The 22,612-nt window shown below is 40.3% G+C and overlaps 1 protein-coding gene across 7 annotated transcripts in view; it reads right to left on the bottom strand.

The window, feature by feature from the left end:
• DIP2A (disco interacting protein 2 homolog A) overlaps positions 1 to 22,612 on the bottom strand; it is a 145,515-nt gene that overhangs the window by 58,885 nt on the left and 64,018 nt on the right. For all 7 annotated transcript variants that reach the window (XM_046648006.1, XM_046648007.1, XM_046648004.1 and 4 more), the window contains 2 exons: positions 9,594 to 9,713; positions 8,384 to 8,581 (listed from right to left, as the gene is read on the bottom strand). In XM_046648006.1, coding sequence (XP_046503962.1) covers positions 8,384 to 8,581; positions 9,594 to 9,713 — 318 coding nt within the window. The remainder of the gene's footprint in view (positions 1 to 8,383; positions 8,582 to 9,593; positions 9,714 to 22,612) is intronic.

The raw sequence follows: 22,612 nt of genomic DNA, 5'->3' as shown, positions 1-22,612 counted from the left end.
GTCTACAATTATTTGGACACTTATCGCTTGACAAAGGATATCCAGACAGCATCTCAGGACGTCTGAGATACCCATGCGACTAAACATCAGAAGGCGGACGGACTTTCCTCCGGGAGGATGTGGAAATAGGTGAAAACTCTCTGACCCCGACCGAGCAGCCTAGTACCCGCAAGCGGCTTTCTTCCAACGGACGCCCCCAGAGGATCTACACACATCTAGGGCAGGAGCGAGCACACAACAGAGGAGCGACGGTGGAAACAGGTGACCAGAACCCTACCTAAACCCCCCGCAATTACTCCTAAACGCAGAGGGAAACTTTGGAGTTGCACACCTGAGCCCGCGGGGAGAGTCTCTCCCCGCCATTGGCGGGGAGACCCCGCCTGGTGTTCGTGGCGCCCAGAGGGTCCCAGAGAGAGTCGCTGAGGGTACGCAGGTCTCCCAGCTGCCGTTGCCCGCCCTGTGGGAGTAGGGATTGCCGGAGATCTCGGAGAGGACCGGGGCTGGGGGAACTTTCAAAGGCCGGCTCTGCGACCCGGAGGGGAAGCCTTGGCGTTCCGCCCGGGCAGGAGACAAAACTCTCTGTCTGCCATTAGCAGAGGGGCCACGCCCAGCATTCACGGCTCCGGGAGAGGCCCGGGGAGAATCCCAGAGGGCGGGGCGACCCCCAGCTGCCGTTGCCCACCCCGTGGGACTAGGGATAGCCGGAGATCTCGGAGAGGACTGGGGCTGGGGTGAGTTCCAGAGTCCCAGCTTCGTAGCCTAGGGGGAAACCCTACAGGCTCACAGCAGCCTTAGGGAAAGCCTCTGCACAGCACCAGTAGAAGGCACCCAGCCGCCAGCCACAAGGCTGGAAGACCCCGGTGCAAAAGCAGCATAGCTAGGTGAACTAACCATAGACTGTAGAAGATGCCAATAGCTCTCCTGCGACCCATAGAGGACAAGTGAGATTTGGTGGGTGCCGACAGCAACGGAGTGACAAATATAAGTGATCCCACCCCTGGCCGCTGGAAAAGCCCATAACACCGTTGCAGACCCCAAGGAGAGAGCACATCTAGGTGGGCTGCAAGAGTAGGCACCAGCAGCCTGAAGCCCCCCTGTGACGGCCCCCACGGCAGAGGAGGGAATCCAAAGGGCCACTGTGGCTACGAGGAGGGGCCCAGGCCCAGTTAGCAACTGTGGACAGGGTTCCTGGTTGGTGCAGTATAAACAGCTGCTCCCCCACCGCAGCAGCTGAAACAAGTGAAAGGAGCAACTAAACTCTATCTCCATGCGGAGGCACAAATCAACAACATCAAGCAATATGAAAAAATACATTAAATCTCCAGAACAGAAAGAAAGTAACAAATACACAGAAAACAATCCCAAAGAAAATGAGATATATAACCTAAATGATGATGACTTCAAAACAGCCATCATTAAAATTCTCAATGAGTTAAGAGAGAATTCTGACCGACAACTCAACGAGTTCAGGAGCTATGTCACAAAAGAGTTTGATACGATAAAGAAGAACCAAACAGAAATATTGGAAATGAAGAACACAATAGAGGAGATTAAGAAAAATCTAGATGCTCTGAACAGTAGGGCCGATAATATGGAGGAAAGAATTAGCAATTTGGAAGATGGCAATATAGAATTGCTGCAGGCAGAGGAGGAGAGAGAAGCAAGACTAAAAAGAAATGAAGAAACTCTCCGAGAATTATCAGACACAATTAGGAGATGCAACGTAAGGATTATAGGTATACCAGAGGGAGAAGAGAAGGAGAAAGGGGCAGAAAACCTATTCAAAGAAATAATGGCTGAGAACTTCCCAAATCTGGTGAGGGAGATGGATCTTCAGGTGACAGAAGCCAATAGATCTCCAAACTTTATCAATGCAAGAAGACCAACTCCACGGCATATAGTAGTGAAGCTAGCAAAAGTCAACGACAAGGAGAAAATATTAAGGACAGCCAGGCAAAAGAAACTAACCTACAAAGGAACCCCCATCAGGCTATCAGCAGATTTCTCAGCAGAAACTTTACAGGCTAGAAGAGAGTGGAATGATATATTCAAAAGTCTGAAGGACAAAAATCTACAGCCGAGAATTCTCTACCCAGCGAAAATATCCTTCAAATACGATGGAGAAATAAAAACTTTCCCAGATAAACAAAAATTAAGGGAGTTCATTGCCACAAAACCTCCTCTTCAGGAAATCCTCAGGAAAACCCTCATTCCTGAAAAATCCAAAAAAGGAAAGGGGCTACAAAACCAAGAGCAGAGGAGATAAGTAGAAGGACAACAACAGAGAGTAGCAGCTCTACATCAGAACAGATTAAACCATGGGACGAGAAACAAAGGAAACTGAAGAAAACCGGAAAACAAGACACAAAATGGGAGTGGTAGGCTCCCACGTCTCAATAATCACTCTAAATGTAAATGGATTGAACTCCCCAATCAAAAGACACAGAGTGGCAGGATGAATCAAAGAACAAGATCCAACAATATGCTGCCTCCAGGAAACACACCTCAGCCCCAAAGACAAACACAGACTCAGAGTGAAGGGATGGAGAACAATACTCCAAGCTAATAATGAACAAAAGAAAGCAGGTGTCGCTATACTAATATCAGACAAGGTAGATTTCAAAGCAAAACAGATAAAGAAAGATAAAGAGGGACAGTATATAATGATAAAAGGGACTCTCCACCAAGAAGACATAACACTTATAAATATATACGCACCCAACACAGGAGCACCAAAATTTGTAAAGCAACTCTTAATAGAACTAAAAGAAGACATCAACAACAATACAATAATAGTAGGGGACCTCAACACACCATTAACACCAATGGACAGAACATCCAGAGAGAAAATCAACAAGGAAATAATAGAATTAAATGAAAAATTAGACCAGATGGACTTAATAGATATATATAGAACACTTCATCCAAAAACAGCAGGTTACACATTCTTCTCAAGTGCACATGGAACATTCTCAAGGATTGACCATATTTTGGGAACCAAAGCAAACATCAATAAATACAAGAGAGTTGAAATAATATCAAGCATCTTTTCTGATCACAATGCTATTAAGCTAGAAATCAACTACAAGAAAAAAGCAGAGAAAGGTGCAAAAATGTGGAGACTAAACAACACACTTCTCAACAAACAATGGATCATTGAAGAAATTAAAGGAGAAATCAAATTTTATCTGGACACTAATGAAAATGAGAACACGACATACCAAACCATTTGGGATGCAGCAAAAGCAGTCCTAAGAGGGAAATTCATCGCAATACAGGCTCACCTCACTAAACAAGAAAAAGCTCACGTAAGCAACCTCAAACGACACCTAACAGAACTAGAAAAAGAAGAACAAACAAAGCACAGAGTCAGTAGAAGGAGGGAAATAATAAAAATAAGAGCAGAAATAAACGATATTGAAACAAAAAAGACAATAGAAAGGATCAATGAAACAAAGAGTTGGTTCTTCGAAAGAATTAACAAAATTGACAAACCCCTAGCCAGACTCACCAAGAAAAGAAGAGAGAAATAGAGAAATCGCAAATTAGTAAAATTAGGAATGACAGAGGAGAAATCACAACAGATACCAATGAAATACAAGAGATCATAAGAGAATACTATGAAAAACTATATGCCAACAAATTGAACAACCTGGAAGAAATGGACAAATTCCTAGACTCCTACAATCTCCCCAAACTGAATCAGGAAGAAATGGAGAATCTGAATAGGCCAATCACAAGTAAGGAAATAGAAATGGTAATCAAAAACCTCCCCAAAAATAAGAGTCCAGGACCAGACGGCTTCTCTGGAGAATTCTACCAAACATTCAAAGAAGATTTAATACCTATTCTCCTCAAACTGTTCCAGAAAATTGAGAAAGATGGAGAACTCCCTAACACATTCTATGAAGCCAACATCACTCTGATCCCCAAACCTGACAAGGACAACACAAAGAAGGAGAACTACAGGCCGATATCACTGATGAACATAGATGCAAAAATCCTCAACAAAATTTTGGCAAACCGATTACAGCAATACATCAAAAAGATTATACACCATGATCAAGTGGGATTTATACCAGGGACACAGGGATGGTTCAACATCCGCAAGTCAATCAACGTGATACACTACATCAACAAAATGAAAAACAAAAACCACATGATCATCGCAATAGATGCAGAGAAAGCATTCGACAAGATCCAACACCCATTTATGATAAAAACCCTCAGTAAAATGGGTATAGAAGGAAAGTACCTCAACATAATAAAGGCCATATATGATAGACCCACAGCCAACATCATACTCAATGGACAAAAACTGAAAGCCATCCCTCTGAGGACAGGAACAAGACAAGGGTGCCCACTTTCACCACTCCTATTCAACACAGTACTGGAGGTGCTGGCCAGAGCAATTCGGCAGGAAAAAGAAATAAAAGGAATCCAAATAGGTAACGAAGAAGTAAAACTCTCGTTGTTTGCAGACGACATGATCTTATATATAGAAAACCCCAAAGAATCCACAGAAAAACTATTAGAAATAATCAACGACTACAGCAAAGTAGCAGGGTATAAAATTAACGTGCATAAATCAGTAGCATTTCTATACACTAACAATGAACTAACAGAAAAAGAACTCAAGAACTCAATCCCATTCACAATCGCAACGAAAAGAATAAAATACCTTGGGATAAACTTAACCAAGGAAGTGAAGGATCTATACAATGAAAACTACAAGACTTTCTTGAAAGAAATTGACGATGACATAAAGAGATGGAAAGACATTCCATGCACATGGATTGAAAGAATAAACATAGTTAAAATGTCCATACTACCTAAAGCAATATACAGATTCAATGCTATCCCAATCAGAATCCCAAGAACATTCTTCAAAGAAATTGAACAAACAATCCTAAAATTCATAGGGGGCAACAAAAGACCGTGAATTGCTAAAGCAATCCTGAGCAAGAAAAACAAAGCTGGCGGAATCACAATCCCCGATTTCAAAACATACTACAAAGCTACAGTGATCAAAACAGCATGGTACTGGTACAAAAACAGGTCCACAGATCAATGGAACAGAATTGAAAGCCCAGAGATAAAACCACACATCTATGGACAGCTAATCTTCGACAAAGGAGCAGAGGGCCTACAATGGAGAAAAGAAAGTCTCTTCAACAAATGGTGCTGGGAAAACTGGACAGCTACATGCAAAAGATTGAAAATTGACCATTCTTTTTCACCACACACCAAAATAAACTCAAAATGGATCAAAGACCTAAAGATTAGGCCTGAGACAATAAGTCTTTTGGAAGAGAATATAGGCAGTACACTCTTTGACATCAGTTTCAAAAGAATCTTTTCGGACACTGTAACTCCTCAGTTGAGGGAAACAATAGAAAGAATAAACAAATGGGACTTCATCAGACTAAAGAGCTTCTTCAAGGCTAGGGAAAACAGGATTGAAACAAAAAAACAGCTCACTAATTGGGAAAAAATATTTACAAGCCACTTATCCGACAAAGGGTTAATCTCCATAATATACAAAGAACTCACACTGCTTAACAACAAAAAAACAAACAACCCGATCAAAAAATGGGCAGAGGACATGAGCAGACATTTCTCAAAAGAAGATATGAATATGGCCAATAGACACATGAAAAGATGTTCATCATCGCTAATCATCAGGGAAATGCAAATCAAAACTACACTAAGATATCACCTTACACCCGTTAGATTGGCAAAAACATCCAAAACCAAGACTGACAAATGTTGGAGAGGTTGTGGAGAAAGAGGAACCCTCATACACTGTTGGTGGGAATGCAAACTGATACAGCCACTATGGAAAACAGTATGGAGATTTCTCAAAAAGTTAAAAATAGAAATACCCTATGACCCAGCCATCCCATTACTGGGTATCTATCCTAAGAATCTGATATCAGAAATCTCAAGAGTCCGTTGCACCCCTATGTTCATCGCAGCATTATTTACAATAGCCAAGACGTGGAACCAGCCTACATGCCCAGAAACTGATGATTGGATAAAGAAGATGTGGTATATATACACAATGGAATACTACTCAGCCATAAAAAAAGACAAAATCGGCCCATTCACAACAACGTGGATGGACCTCGAGGGTATTATGTTAAGCAAAATAAGCCAGTCAGAGAAAGACGAACTCTATATGACTCCACTCATAGGTGGAAATTAGCATATTGATAAGGAGATCTGATCGGTGGTTACCAGGGAAAAGGGGGGGTGGGGGGAAGGCACAGAGGGGGAAGTGGTGTACCCACAACATGACTAACAAAAATGTACAACTGAAATCTCACAAGGTTGTAATCTATCATAACATTAATAAAAAAAAAAAAAAAGATAATGTATCATAGCAAGTGAAATTTACTCTAGGAATGCAAGGGCTGCTTAACATTTGAAAATTAATCAATACAATTCATCAAACTAATGGAGGAGGGGAAAGAAATCATACGATCATCTTGACAGAGCAGAAAAAGCACTGGATAAAATCCAATGCCAAACCATGATGAAAAACTTAGCGTACTAGGACTAGAAGGGAACTCCCTTAATCTGACAAAGAATTTCTACCATAAAACAAGCAAAAAACTACAGCAAACATCCTACTCATGACCAAAAGCTTTCCACCTATGATGGAGAAGGAGACAAGAATGCCCACGAGTCAACATTGTCCTGGAAGGTCTAGCTCATGCAGCGAGGCAAGCAAAAGAAATAAAAGGTGTAAGAATTAAAAAGGCCAAAACAATACCGTCATTTGTTCACAGATGACATGACTCTGTACACAGGATCTCCAAAAGATACATGACAAATTACTAATAAAGAAAAAAGAATAAATTTAACAAGATTACTAGATACAAAGTCACAACAGAAGTATAAAAGTCTTGAAAATCTTTCATTAGATTTATTCCTATTACAATGGAATGACTGAAAAATTTTTTTCTATTCATTTGTAGATGGACTTTAAGATAAGCTTTTAGAAGAAGATCTTTGTGATCTTAGGTTTGGCAAAGACTTCCTAAACAGGACAAAAAAGCAGTACAATAAAGGGAAAAAAATAGATAAATTAGACCACATTAGGTTAAGACTTCTCATTTATCTAAAGCCACAATTAAAAGTGCTAAAAGGAAGTCTAAAGAGTGGAAGAAAATATTTGCAAAACATGTCTCTGACAAAAGATGTGTATCTGAAACATAGAAGTAAGAAAACATTAGCAACTGAATCGAAAAATGAGCCAAAATTTTGGATAGTTCATAAAAGAGGATATTCAAATAGCTAAAAAGCATATGAAAAGCATCATTAGCAATCAGGGAAATGCAGACTAGTACGATAACTTGACACCTTGACACACCTATAAGAAAGGCTAATATGAAATAAATGACATTAGCAAGTGTTGGAGAGGGTGGGGAGCAACTGGAACTCTTCACACACTGCTGGTGGGAGTGAAGGTTGCAGCAGCCACTTGGAAAACTGTTTGGCAGTGTGTCCCAAAGCTGAGCAGTGCTACTTCTACGTTTATACCCAGCACAAACGCCTATGTACATTCACCAATAGACTCACATGAGCATGTTCATAACAGCACTATACACAATAGCCCCAAAGTGGAAACAAGCCAAATGTCCATCTACCATAGAGTGCATAAGTAAGTTTTGGCATTTTCACACAATAAAAAAAATCCATCAATAAGAATAAACTAACTATAACTTCACACAACATCATGGATAAGTCTCAAAAACAATGCTGAGCAAAAGAAAACAGACACAGATACCTTTCATATAATCCATTTACATTAAACTTAAGAGACAGGTAAAGCCAGAGGTGCTAGCAGTCAGCATGACAGGTCACCTCTGTGTGTGGTAGGATGTGAGTGCTGGAAGGGACACAAGGGCCTAGGGATCTGGAAATGCTTCTGAGCTGGGTGCTGGTTACAGGAATGTATTTGCTCTGTGACAATGCATCAAGCTATATGCTTATCATTTGTGTTACATAAAAACATAATATGCAACCAAAAAGAGCCAAACACAAAAAATACGTACCGTATGATTCCATTCATACAAAGTTCAAAATTAGACAAAGCTAAACTCCATTTTTCAGGAATGCATATATAGATGTGAACACTCAAAACCAAAGCAGTAGCCAGTCACCATTGGTCACTCAGTGGTCCCCTCTGGTGGGAGAAAGGGGCAGTAGTCCAGGAGGGAGACCTGGAGTGAGGCAATGTTCTATTTATCTGACAGCTGCGTCAGTTTCTCAGGAATTTGTTCTATCATGTTCATCAAGCTGTATGTCTGTGCTGTATGACACGTGTAATATTTTACACTCAACCAGAGCCCAACTGCTTTCTGTTGACACTTGCCATAGGTGAGGGTGTAGACGGCCTTCCCAGTTGTGTCCAAGGCAGTCAGACAGGGGGCTTTGGGCTGCGTTGTACCCCACTGCTGCAAGGCGGCTAGCAGCGACGGCGGCCAGGGAGTCCCCAGGGCCAGAGGTTCCCCTTTCAGCACTACCATCTGGCTTCCCTCAGGCTTTGGTTGATTTGGATCTGGTTGCTGAACTATAAGCAAAATCGGAATTTAAAAATCAACATTTCATAGTACTATGCACATATTCTCTTTTTAAGCATTGATATTTTATAATTTTATTTTTAAAAAAGTCCCAGTTATAAAAAGGTTACAATAATTTGTTTAGATTTCCTTCTCATTCTAATAGTCACAGACCGATTGCCCAAAGGACGGATGGAGATTCATCATGGATGGAGTCATGGATAATGACGGATCCTGGTTACTGTGACCCCATACAACAATCCCCAGAACAATGGCAGTGATAGCCAGGCTTTCACGGGGTTACAGCCGACTCTGATGACACCTGAGAAGCAGACACTAGTCTCACTTGTACAGGACGAAAGTGAGTAGTTTGGGCATTCAAAACAACGATCACCATGTTGAAAGAAAAAAATAAAATACAGTCAGTTATATTTCCAGTGCATATGTAAGCCAAATTTGTCCAAGTTTAAGAAAGACTACCCTAAAAAGACTACCCATTGAACTCTGAATTTGAAAGCTGTTATCTGATTATAACAGTCGTGTCTAATCCTTATGTACGGAGGAGACACCTGGAGCTGGTCTGTGGGGCAGCGACTGTGCAGAAAAGCAGCCAGCAGCTGAGGGGTGGGCTGGCCATGTGCCCCCAAGTCTCTAACAACACATTCATACACTTCAATCTCATATTAGGCTTTATTTCTGTTCCCTTTCTACAGGTTTACACTTCTTTCCATTTCTTGGTAATTTTCTTTTTAAAAATAAATAAAAGGAGGCACAGAGAAACATTAAGTCTCTTAACTGTGAGCAATGAATTTTCTACCTGCTCAAACAAAGCTAGCAGTCAAGTGTGATGCTGAATTCACCATCATAGACAGTGACCACAGCATCTGGGAACAGAGAGAATATCACTTTACTGTGTCATAACATCATAGCAATAACCCACATATGATGAACATTAACCTATGTCTCCAGACATAACAGCCACCCGGGTCACACAATCTCAAGAGCCAAAGTCAGCAATCTCACCTTCCAACAACTCCTCAAAATCATCCACGAAGAACTCCTTCAGTGGAGGGCGCTTTGGCCTCTTCAGGGTGTTTAGAAGCTGCTGGATTTTGGAGGACACTCTGCTGTTCACAGGGACACCTGTCATAGGAAGAAGAGCACTGAGGCTAGGACACACCAAACCCTCTGGAGAACATGACCTGGAAATGAGGTCCAGGGACCAACCACATGAAAACTTCGGAACTTACAAATCCCACCAAGAGCTGGCCCCATCAAATAGCCACTTTGCAATTTATTAATTCATTTAACAAATATTTACTGAATGCCTTCCAGGAACTAGGACTTGTTCTAAGTTAACAGTTTTCAAAGCGGTCCAGGGACCACTGGGGGTGGCCTGAGACCCTTTCAGGGGGTTCATGAGGTCAAAACTACTTCCATAGTCATATCAGGATGTCATTTGCCCTTCTCACTCTCCTCCTCCCACAAGCACACAGTGGAGAATCCCAGAGGCCTCAGCACGTGATATTACAACAGACCGAATGGAGACGAGACATAAGAACCCAGATGCTTTTATTATGCCAGTCATGGGAGAGATTGGCAAAAAATAAGCTCATTTTTCTCATAAATTTTTGTTGTTTTAGAAATTTTTTCATAAATAAGTGGTATATATGTTAAGACATAATGAGTTTATTATTTTTAAATGAACTAATAAATTTTTTTAAGTCATTAGTTTTCATTTCTAATATGGTAAATATCAAGAGGTATAACCCACATAAACAAAGCTGTTTGATGTCCTCAAAAATTATTAAGAAATGCTGTTCTGGGAGCTGTAAGGTCAGCAAAAAGACAGATAAGAGTCTGCCCTCAACCAGCTCACCATTTCCTGGGTGAAAATCAGCAAAAATATGTACACATGCAAATAAACAAAAACACTTGACATGGTTGATGAGTGCTCTAAGGAAAACAGATGTGGGAAGACGACCAAGAGCACGCATGGAAGAGGAGTTAAGGAAGGCCCCCTGAGCCCCAGATACCCCCTCTTGAGGGTGGAGACAGCTAGCTGATCCACCATCCAACTGCAAGTGTGGCAGCCAACACCACAATGTACTATAGCATTTTCCTTCCTCTGATATTGGAGCCAGCCTAGAATCAAGAACTGTATTCACTTGTCACAACTCTATAGTCTACTTTAATCTGGAACATTTCCTAGTCCTTTACGACACTGATTTCTTTTTGAAAGACTACAGTTCTTTCTTTTTACTAACTAGAACATACCTCCTTCTGAGTTTGCTCAAGGTTTTCTCATGGTTCAATTCAGGTGCTGCATTCCTGGCTGAAATACTACCTAAATCTCATGTCCAGATATATGGTCGTCCACCTGCTCTCATGGAGACGGTTTTCATCACCCAGAGTGCTGTCTGGGTTCTCCACTACATCGTTACGGTTTTTTCTTATGCAATGAATAAGCAATGTGTTAGGAGAAACTTTAAGACCACATGAATATCCTGATCCTCACATAACTTTCTTCCTGCATTTAACAGACACTGGATCATTCTTTCCAGAAGAAATTTTTACTGCAATGGTTGCAAAATTATTTCCCAACTTTAGCTCTCTATTTACATTTACTAGTTGGCACTCAGCATTCTGTCTGTCATCTATCTATCTATCTATCTATCAATCAATCAATCAATCAATCAATCATCAGGAAGGACTCATGGATTGCTATTTTCGCAATTGTTATAAATCAGTACAGTTCTTAACTATTTTGATGCATAAAACTGTTCTGTTTTTAGCCAGTAGGATCCCATGCAAATTGATTTGTGACATGCCCCCAACAGTTTTTTGAGCACTGCCTTATGTTCTGTCATAAGATACTTTAGAGTCATTTTATGCTACCCTGCTCCAGGCCTGGAATCAGTCATTTTTCCAAGGAGCCCTCGTTCTTCTGAGAGTGGGAAACATTAAAAACCAACATCTGGTCACTCGTGTGCTTGGTGCTACTGCAGTGTCTTTGCTTCTCTTCGTACACAGAGTTAAAAAAGAATACTATGTATAGAGACATGTATGTATTCATGGACATACACACCTACACATACAATATACATGTGTGCACAGACAAGCATAAACATATACATTTATATCTTGGAAATCGTGAGTCCACACCAATACCTCCAACTCCAGTCTTCCCCACAGGGTTCTTTCTTGCCTTGTCCCATTCACACCTGGATGTCCCTTCTTCCACAGTTAGAACTCTGGCTCCCAACAAGATCGACACCTTTGCTCAACACTATAATGTATATAAAGTAATTTCCAAATTTCTTCACCAATACCACTACAGAACACAAACCTGCTAACCAGAGTTCAGGGTTTGTTTGCTGCCCTTGACACTCAACCCCATCCAAGACTGAGGTGCATGGTCAAATATCATGTTCACAACTTACCTATATCAGCTCTTGCTATCACTCCCTTAAGTGTGGCTATGGTACTTCTTGGAAATACCATTGAGTTTATGTCCGCTTGCTTTCAATTTTATGGGCTTTTTCCCTTCTTCCCATCCTCTAAGTTTATGTTTTGAATATGTATAACATTAACAAACTTTTAAAAAGTCAAAACTATACAAAAAGATGAAGAACTATCACTCCCTCCTGAACTCCTTCTACCCACCCTACCCCACCTCCAGGGGTGGCCAACTTCACTGTTTTCTGGTTTATCCTTCCAGTGTTTCCTTCTACAAAGACCAGCAGATATGTCACAGTTTATTTTCCTTTGCTTCTCACACAAAAAGTGGGGAACTATAATGTTCTTTTACTCTTTGTTTTCTCACTTACCAATAGCTTCTGGAAAATTACCTCATTCCAGGTCATAAAGATCATTCCCATTATTTTTAACAGCTGCATAGTACTCCACAATGTGAACGTACTAGGTTTATTCAACCAATTTGTGAGGCTTGGATAGCTAGGTAGTTTCCAATATTTTGCAATTATAAACAGCACGACAGTGAACAACCTCGTGCACACGCATTTCCTTATTTTTGGAGGTGTGTGTTCAGGGTAAATTCCTACATTGGCATTGCTGGGTCCAAATGTAAGTCCATATATAAATTTTACCAATTTCCCTTCCAAAGAAGTTAAACTATTTTACATTCCCACCAATAACATGTATTTCTCTAATTAATAAAAAGGCTAAACATCATGTTTAAGACTTACTTTTATATCTATTTTTGTGAAACTGTTTCTTTACATTTTTTGCCCATTTTCCTATACTAGGAGTTGGCAAACGTTTCTTAAAGGGCTAGATAGTAAATATTCTGGGCAGCGGGACAGTCTCTGTCACAACTACCCTACTCTGCCATTGTGGTATGAAAGTAGCACAGATGATACGGGAACGGCAGGCACGGCAATGTTCCAAGAAAACTTTATTTGCAAATACAGGATACTGGTCCATAAGCCTTAGTTCGTTGATCCCTGATCCATATGATTTTGGGTATTTTCCCCTTGATTTTTTTTTTTTTTTTTAAAGATTTTATTTTTTCCTTTTTCTCCCCAAAGCCCCCCGGTACATAGTTGTGTATTCTTCGTTGTGGGTTCCTCTAGTTGTGGCATGTGGGACGCTGCCTCAGTGTGGTCTGACGAGCAGTGCCATGTCCGCGCCCAGGATTCGAACCGACGAAACACTGGGCCGCCTGCAGCGGAGCACGCGAACTTAACCACTCGGCCACGGGGCCAGCCCCTCCCCTTGATTTTTAAAAGTCCTTTTCAGGGGCCAACCCTGTGGCACAGCAGTTAATTTCGCACGTCCTGCTTAGGTAGCCCGGGGTTCACCGGTTCAGATCCTGGGTGCGGACCTACGCATCACTTGTCAAGCCATGCTGTGGTAGGCGTCCCACACATAAAGTAGAGGAAGATGGGCACAGATGTTAGCTCAGGGCCAGTCTTCCTCATCAAAAAGAGGAGGATAGGTGGCAGATGTTAGCTCAGGGTTAATCTTCCTCAAAAAAAAAGTCCTTTTTGAATTAGAACTATTAGACCTTTATCTATCATCACATATTTTCTCCTAGTTTGTCAATTTTTCTTTTGACTTTATGAAATTATTTTGACATGTAAAGGATGGTTTTTAGTTTCATGCAGTCAAATTCATGTATCTTTACTTTTATTGCATGTAGATTTTTAATTAAATTTAGAAAGCTTTTACTTATAACCAGGTTAAAGAGAAATTCACCAATTTTTTCCCCTTAATCTTCATTTCTTACATTTAGATATCTGAATCTTTTGAAGTTTTTCCTTTTCAGTGGTGTGGGGAAAGGATCTAATTTTAACTTTTCCCAAAAAGCTTTCCAGTAGTCCCAATAACATTTCTTAAAAAGACCACCTTTGCCACACCGAGGTCGTAAAATACTATTTGAAGGCACACACCAATGAGGCAAAGATGCATATTGTAAATCCTAGAGCAGCCACAAAAAAAATAAAAGTGGAGATAAAATAGAATATAAACCAAAAGAAGACAGGAAAGGGGTGAATTTAACAGATAGGTGAAATAGAGAAAATGTAGCAGGATCATGGATGTAAACCCAACCAAACCACCAGTTACATCGACTATAAATGACCCAAACACTCCAATGAAAAGGCAATGATTGTCTGCCTAAAGAAAAAAGCAAGAATGAATAAAATACTAAACACGAGAGGTGCTGGCCATGTGGCATAGTGCTTAAGTTCAGTGCTCTATGCTTCAGTGGCCTGGGTTCGCATGTTTGGATCCTGGGCGCAGACCTACATACCACTCGTCAGTCATGCAGTGGTGGCATCACCCATATAAAAAGCAGAGGAAGATGGGCACAGATATTAGCTCAGGACGAATCTTCCTCAGAAAAAAATACAAACAAAAAACTAAATATGAGAAACATTTAATTTCAAAGACATAGGTAGGGTAAAAGTAAAAGGATAAAAAAATTTACTATGTAAACACTCCATAAAATAGCTGAAGGCAATATCAAGCAAAAGAGATTTCGGAACTATAGCCAAGGAAAATTTTATAAAGACAAAGGAGCCAATTCATTAAGACATAACAATTTTAAATATGTATGCACCTAATAACAGAACTTCAAAATAAATGAAACAAAAAACTGACAGATCTAACAAACAAACAGACAAAGCTACAATTATAGTTGGAAATTCAATATCCCTCTCTCAACAAGTTATAGAACAAGTATACAGAAAGTCAATAAGGATAGAGAAGACTCAAAAAAATGTTATCAACCAACTATATATAACTATCATTTACAGAAGAATCTACCCAACAACATTATTTCTGATTAGAACACTCATCAAAATAGACAAAGTGCTGGGCCGTTAAAAAGTTTCAATATATGGGGCTGGCCCCGTGGCCGAGTGGTTAAGTTCGCGCGCTCCGCTGCAGGCGCCCAGTGTTTCGTTGGTTCGAATCCTGGGCGCGGACATGGCACTGCTCATCAAACCACGCTAAGGCAGCGTCCCATATGCCACAACTAGAAGGACCCACAACGAAGAATACACAACTATGTACTGGGGGGCTTTGGGGAAAAAAAGGAAAAAAATAAAATCTTTAAAAAAAAATAAAAAAAATAAAAGTTTCAATACATGCAGCAGGAGTTAAATTATATATATAAGGGAAATACATCTGAAATATTTGGAAATCTGTTGAAATTAAGCAACACTCTTCTAAATAAATCATGCGTCAAATTTTGAAAGCATGAGGGAAATTAGAAAATATCTCGAATTGAATATTAAAAAAGTCAACATATCAAAATATGTGGGATGCTAAAACAGCACTTAGAAGAATATTTATAGCTTTAAATACTTATATTAGGAAGCAAGAAAAAGGTCTAAATGCAGTGAGTTTAGACCAAAGATTCATTTAGAAACTGGAAAAAGTTTCCAGAAACTGGAAAAAGAGAAAGTAAACCCAAAAGTAAGGAGAAGGAAGGAAGTAATAAATATGAGTAGAAATAAACACAATAGGAAAAACATAAACAATAGATAAAATCAATTAAACCAAAACTTGTTCTTTGAAAGATAAGATAAATAAAATTCAATTAACTCTCTAGCTAGAATGAAAAGAGAGACTACACTAATAACTAATATCAGGCATAAAAGAGGGGACAGCACCACTGATCCCACATATATCAGAGGATAATAAGGGAACATCATGAACAACTTTATGCCCATAAATTGGGAACCATAGATGAAATGAACAAGTTCCTTCAAAGACACAAAACTGACTCAAGAATAGAAAAATAAGGTTTTTTTGATTAGAAAACAGAAGAGGAAAGAACACTTCTCAATTCATTTTGAGACAAGCACTATCCTGATACCAAAACCAAACAGATATTACAAGAGAAGAAAACTACAGACCAGTATGTACCTCAAACACAGGCACAAAATCCTTTACAAAAAAATATTAGCAAATCAAATCCACAATACATAAAAAAGATAATGCATCATAACCAAGTGGGGTTTATCCTGAGAATACAACTTTGGTTTAACATTCAAAAATCAATCAATGAAATTTGCTATAATAACAAACTACAGAAGAAAAACCACATGATGAGTTTAATAGATCAAAAAAATCATTTAACAAAATTCACAATAAAAATTTTCAGGAAATTAGGACAAAAAGGGAACTTCCTCAACCTGATAAAGGGCATCTATGAAAAACCCACAGCTAACACCACAATTAAAAAAGGGAAAAATGGATGCTTTCTCCCTACAATTGGAAAGAAGGCAAGTTATCTTCACTCTTGATATTTCTAATTGACATCACTGGAACTCCTAGATACTACAGTAAAGCCAGAAAAATAAGTGTTTCTACAGGTAAACAATTTGGAAAGAAAAGTAAAACTGTATTCATAGACAATATGATCATGCATGTAGAAAATCTTAAGTAATCTACCCAAAAAGTTACTAGAACCAATATAAAATTAATATACAAAAATCAACTGTATTTCTATAGACTAGCAAAAAACAATTGGAAAAAATTTTAAATACCACCTAAAATAGCATCAAAATATAACATATTTTGGGATAATTTTAACAAAATATATATAATACCAGCACACTGCAAGCTACAGAACAGTGGTGAAAAAGTTTTTTATAAGAGCTAAATAAATGGAGAGATATATTGTATTTGTCAATTGAAATATACAATATCATTAAGACGTCAATTCTCTCCAAATTGATTTAGAGAGTCAATGAAATACCAATCAGAATCTGGCAGGAATTTTGTTAGAAACTAACAACTGATTTTAAAATATGTATTTAAATGCAAAGGAGCTACAAAGCCTCTGCAAAAATAAAGCCAAAGCAACTTTTTAAATGAAAAGCAGAGGTGAATACAAACTACATGATTTCAAGATTATAAAACCACAGTAATCATGACAGTACAGCATTGGTGTAAGGATGGACAAAGAGCAACGGAATAGCATACAGAGCCCAGAAGTTGACTCCTCTCATATATGGTCTACTGATTTTCATGAAAGATGCCAAAGAAACTCAGTGGAGAAAGAATGGTCTTTACAATAAATGATGCTGGAACAACTACATGTCTATATACAAAAAAGTGAACTTTGATTCATACCATGCACTGATGCTAAAATTAACTCAAGTCAATCATACACCTAAACATAAAACACTTTAGAACTACAAAATTCTAGGAGAAAACCTTTATGAATTTGGGTTAGGAAAATGTATCTTAGCTATGACATAAAAGTACGATCCATAAAAGAAAAAAATTGGTAAACTGGACTTCTTCAAAATTAAAAACTTTTCTTCTTTGAAAGACACTGTTAAGAGAATGACAACACAAGCCACAGACTGGGAGAAAATACAAATTATAAACCTGATAAAGAACTTGTATCCAGAATATATACAGAACTCTCAAACTATTTAACAAGAAAGCAAACAACACATTTAAAAAATAAGCAAAAGGCAGGACCAAGATGGTGGAGTGACCGGTCTTCTTTGTCTCTCCCCCTTCAAATCTACAACTAATTCGACATTCACCGGTTAACAAAGGATATCCAGATAGCATCTCAAGACGTCTGAGAGACGCGTGCTGTTATACATTGGAAGGCGGACAGACTTCCCCCCGGGAGGAAGTGGAAATAGGTGAAAACTCTCCGACCCCCGACCCCCAGACAGCCTAGTACCTCCAAGAGGCTCTCTTCCAGCGGACTCCCCCACAGCATCACCACGCACCAAGGGTGGGAGTGTGCACTCACCGGCGGAGCGACAGTGGAAACAGGTGACAACAGCCCTACCTAAGCCCCCTGCGATTACAATTAAGCCCAGGCGGAAATTCCAGGGTCCCGCACCCACCAGCAGGAAAAGCCTCTGCTCACCATTAGCGGGGAGGCCCCACCCAGCATAGGGAACACCGGGAGACTCCCAGGGAGCGGATTCCCTGGCAGGGCACCAGCCTGCCAGCCGCTGCCGGGCCCATGGTCTCCGGCTGTGCATGGGACGGTGCAGGAGGTGCCTAGACTTCCCGTGGACGGGCTTGGGGACTGGGTGGAGCTCCAACGCCCGGCTCCACGGCCCAGGGGGAAACCCCAGGGTCCCGCACCCACTGGCAGGGAAGGCCACTGCTTGCCACTAGCAGGGAGGCGCCGCCCAGCAATCAGAACAAAGAGAAGCTCCCAGGGAGTGGATTCCCCGGCAGGGCACCAGCCTGCCAGGCGCTGCCGGGCCCACGGTCTCCGGCTGTGCACGGATAGTGCAAGAGGCGCCCAGACTTCCCGTGGATGTGCTTGGGGACTGGGTGGAGCTCCAGCGCCCAGCTCTGCGGCCCAGGGGGAAACTCCAGGGTCCCGCACCCAGCGGCAGGGAAGGCCTCTGCTCACCAGTAGCAGGGAGGCCCCGCCCAGCATTCAGAACACCAGGAAGCTCCCAAAGAGCAGAATTCCCCGCAAGGCAGTGGCCTGCCAGCTGCCGCCAGGCCCACGGACTCTGGCCGTGTCCCAGACAAGGCAAGGGGCTTCCAGAGATTCTGTGACATTGGTGTGGGGCTGGGTGGAGCTCCAGTGGAATGGCTACGTGGCCCAGGGGGGAACTCCATGTTCCCACAGCAGCCTCAGCAAAAGCCTCTGCACAGCACTACTGGAGAGGTCCTGACTGGCAATCACAAGGCTGGAAGGCCCTGGGGCAAAAGTAGCACAGCTAGGTGAGCTAACGACATACTGCAGAAGATACCCATAGCTCTGCTGGGACCTATAGTGGAAAAGTGGGATTGTGTGGCCTCTGACAGTGATAAAGCTGCGTTTATAGGTGATCCTGCTCCCGGCTGCTGGGAAAGCCCATAACACCCCTGCAGACCCCAAGGAGGGAGTGCGTCTGGGTGGGCTGCAACAGTAGGCACCAGCAACCTGAGGCCCCCTTGCGATTGCCCCCACAACTGATTAGGGACCCCACAGGACCACTGTGACTACAAGGAGAGGCCCAGGTCCAGTCAGTAACAGCTGACAGGGTTCCTGGTTGGTGCAGTCTAAACAGCTGCGCCCCCTGCACACCAGTTGCAACAAGTGGAAGCAGCGACTAAACTCTATCCCTATGCGGAGGCACAAATCCATGCCATCAAGCAGAATGAAAAAATATATTAAATCTCCAGAACAGAAGGAAAATGATAAGCACCCAGAAAACAATCCCAATGACAATGAAATCTATAACCTAAATGACGATGATTTCAAAACAGCCATTATTAAAAAACTCAATGAGTTAAAAGAGAATTCAGATAGACAACTCAATGAGTTCAGGAGCTATGTCACAAAAGAGCTTGATACTATAAAGAAGAACCAATTAGAAATACTGGAGATGAAGAACACAATTAAGGACATTAAGAAAAATCTGGACTCTCTGAACAGTAGGGTCGATAATATGGAGGACAGAATTAGCAATTTGGAGGATAGGAATATAGAAATGCTGCAGACAGAGGAGGAGAGAGAACTAAGACTAAAAAGAAATGAAGAAACTCTCCGAGAATTATCTGACTCAATTAGGAGATGCAACATAAGGGTTACAGATATACCAGAGGGAGAAGAGAAGGAGAAGGGGGCAGAAGGCCTGTACAAAGAAATAATGGCTGAGAACTTTCCAAACTTGGGAAGAGAGATGGAACTTCATGTGACAGAAGCCAAAAGATCTCCAAACTTTATTAATGCAAGAAGACCAACCCCAAGGCATATAGTAGTGAAGCTAGCAAAAGTCAACGACAAAGAGAAAATACTAAGGGCAGCCAGGCAGAAGAAAATAACTTACAAAGCAAACCCCATAAAGCTATCGGCAGATTTCTCAGGAGATACCTTAGAGGCCAGAAGAGATTGGAATGAAATATTCAAAACTCTGAAGGACAAAAACCTGCAGCCAAGAATACTCTACCCAGCGAAAATATCCTTCAAATACGATGGAGAAATAAAAACTTTCCAAGATAAACAAAAGTGATGGGAGTTCATCGCCACAAAACCTCCTCTTCAAGAAATGACTCAGGAAGAACCTCATTCCTGAAAAATCAAAAAAATGAAAAGGGTTACAAAATCCAGAACAAAGGAGATAAGCAGAAGGACAATAAAAGAAAGTAGCAGCTCTCCATCAGAACAGGTTAGCAAAAGTTAAATAAAACATTAAAGATAAATGGAACGGAAACACCAAGAATAAATATAACCTAGTCATTTTAACCACAAACTGACAACACAAAAAAGAAGAGGGAAAAAAAAAATCTGACAATAACAACCTAGAAGGGGAAGAGAAAAGGGATGGAACGTTTTAATTTAAGGAAATAAGAGGCTATCAGAAAAAGGGCTATCTCATCTATGAGATGTGTTATACAAACCACCTGGTAACCGCTAAACAAATAACAAGAATAAAGACACAAATTACAAATAAGAAGAAAGCCAATATAGAAATTTACCTACTTGAATTAGGAATCCAAAAATCATGGGATGAGAAACAAAGGAAATGCAAAAGAACAGGAAAACAAGTAATAAAATGGCAGCAGTAGGCCCCCAGGTGTCAATAACCACTCCAATGTAAATGGATTGAACTCTCCAATCAAAAGACACAGAATGGCAGGATGGATCAAAGAACAAGATCCAACAATATGCTGCCTTCAGGAAACAGACCTCAGCCCCAAAGACAAACACAGACTCAGAGTGAAGGGATGGAAGACAATACTCCAAGCTAATAATAAACAAAAGAAAGCAGGTGTTGCCATACTTCTATCAGACAAAGTAGACTTCAAAGCAAAACAGACAAAGAAAGACAAAGAGGGGCGGTACATAATGATAAAAGGGACACTCCACCAAGATGACATAACACTTATAAATATATATGCACCCAAGGCAGGAGCACCAAAATTTGTAAAGAAACTATTAACAAAGTTAGAGGAGACATCAACACCGATACAATAATAGTAGGGGACCTCATCACCCCATTAACACCAGTGGATAGATCATCCAGACAGATAATCAACAAGGAAATTAAAGAATTAAGTGAAAAATTAGACCAGATGGACTTAATAGATATACATAGAACACTTCCTCCAAAAACAGCAGGTTACACATTCTACTCAAGCGCGCATGGAACATTCTCAAGGATAGACCATACCTTGGGAAACAAAGCAAGCCTCAATAAGTTCAAGAGGGTTGAAATAATATGAAGCATCTTTTCAGATCATAATGCTATGAAACAAGAAATCAACTACAAGAATAAAGCTGAGAAACGGGCAAAAATGTGGAGACTAAACAACATGCTACTGAACAAACAATGGATTATTGAAGAAATTAAAGAAGAAATCAAATATTATCTGGAGACACATGAAGATGAAAACACACCATATCAACTTATTTGGGACGCAGCAAAGGCAGTCCTAAGAGGGAAATTCATTGCAATACAGGCTCACCTCAATAAGCAAGAAAAATCTTACCTAACAGAATTAGAAAAAGAAGAACAAACAAAGCCCAAAGTCAGTAGAAGGAGGGAAATAATAAAAATTAGAGCAGAAATAAACGATATTGAAACAAAAAAGACAGTAGAAAGGATCAATGAAACAAAGAGTTGGTTCTTTGAAAAAATCAACAAAATCGATAAACCCTTAGCCAGACTCACTGAAAAAAAAAAAGAGATGTCTCAAATAAATAAAATTAGGAACGAGAGAGGAGAAATCACAACAGATACCGAAGAAATACAAAGGATCATAAGAGAATACTATGAAAAACTATACGCCAAAAAATTGAACAACCTAGAAGAAATGGATAAATTCCTAGACTCATACAACCTCCCCAAACTGAATCAGGAAGAAATAGAGAATCTGAATAGACCAATCACAAGTAAAGAAATAGAAACAGTAATCAAAAACCTCTCCAAAAATAAGAGTGCAGGACCAGACGGCTTCTCTGGAGAAGTCTACCAAACATTCAAAGAAGATTTAATACCTATCCTTCTCAAACTATTCCAGAAAATAGACGAAGATGGGGCACTCCCTAATACATTCTATGAAGCCAACATCACCCTGATCCCCAAACCTGACAAGGACAACACAAAGAAGGAAAACTACAGGCCAATATGACTGATGAACATAGATGCAAAAATCCTCAAAAAAATTTTGGCAAACCAAATACAGAAATACGTCAAAAAGATTATACACCATGATCAAGTGGGATTTATACCAGGGACACAGGGACTGTTCAACATCCGCAAGTCAACGTGATTCACTACATTAACAAAATGAGAAACAAAAACCACATGATCATCGCAATAGATGCAGAGAAAGCATTCGACAAGATCCAACATACATTTATGATAAAAATCCTCTATAAAATAGGTATAGAAGGAAAGTACCTCAACATAATAAAGGCCATATATGACAAACCCACAGCCAACATCATACTCAACGGACAAAGACTGAAACCCATCCCTCTCAGAACAGGAACAAGACAAGGGTGCCCACTTTCACTACTCTTATTCAACATAGTACTGGAGGTGTTGGCCAGAGCAATTCGGCAGGAAAAAGAAATAAAA

This window comes from Equus quagga, chromosome 21 (genome assembly GCF_021613505.1).
Source record: "Equus quagga isolate Etosha38 chromosome 21, UCLA_HA_Equagga_1.0, whole genome shotgun sequence".
Classification (NCBI taxonomy): domain Eukaryota; kingdom Metazoa; phylum Chordata; class Mammalia; order Perissodactyla; family Equidae; genus Equus; species Equus quagga.
Note: the sequence above shows the minus strand (reverse complement) of the source record. Positions and strands in the feature narration are given on the sequence as shown.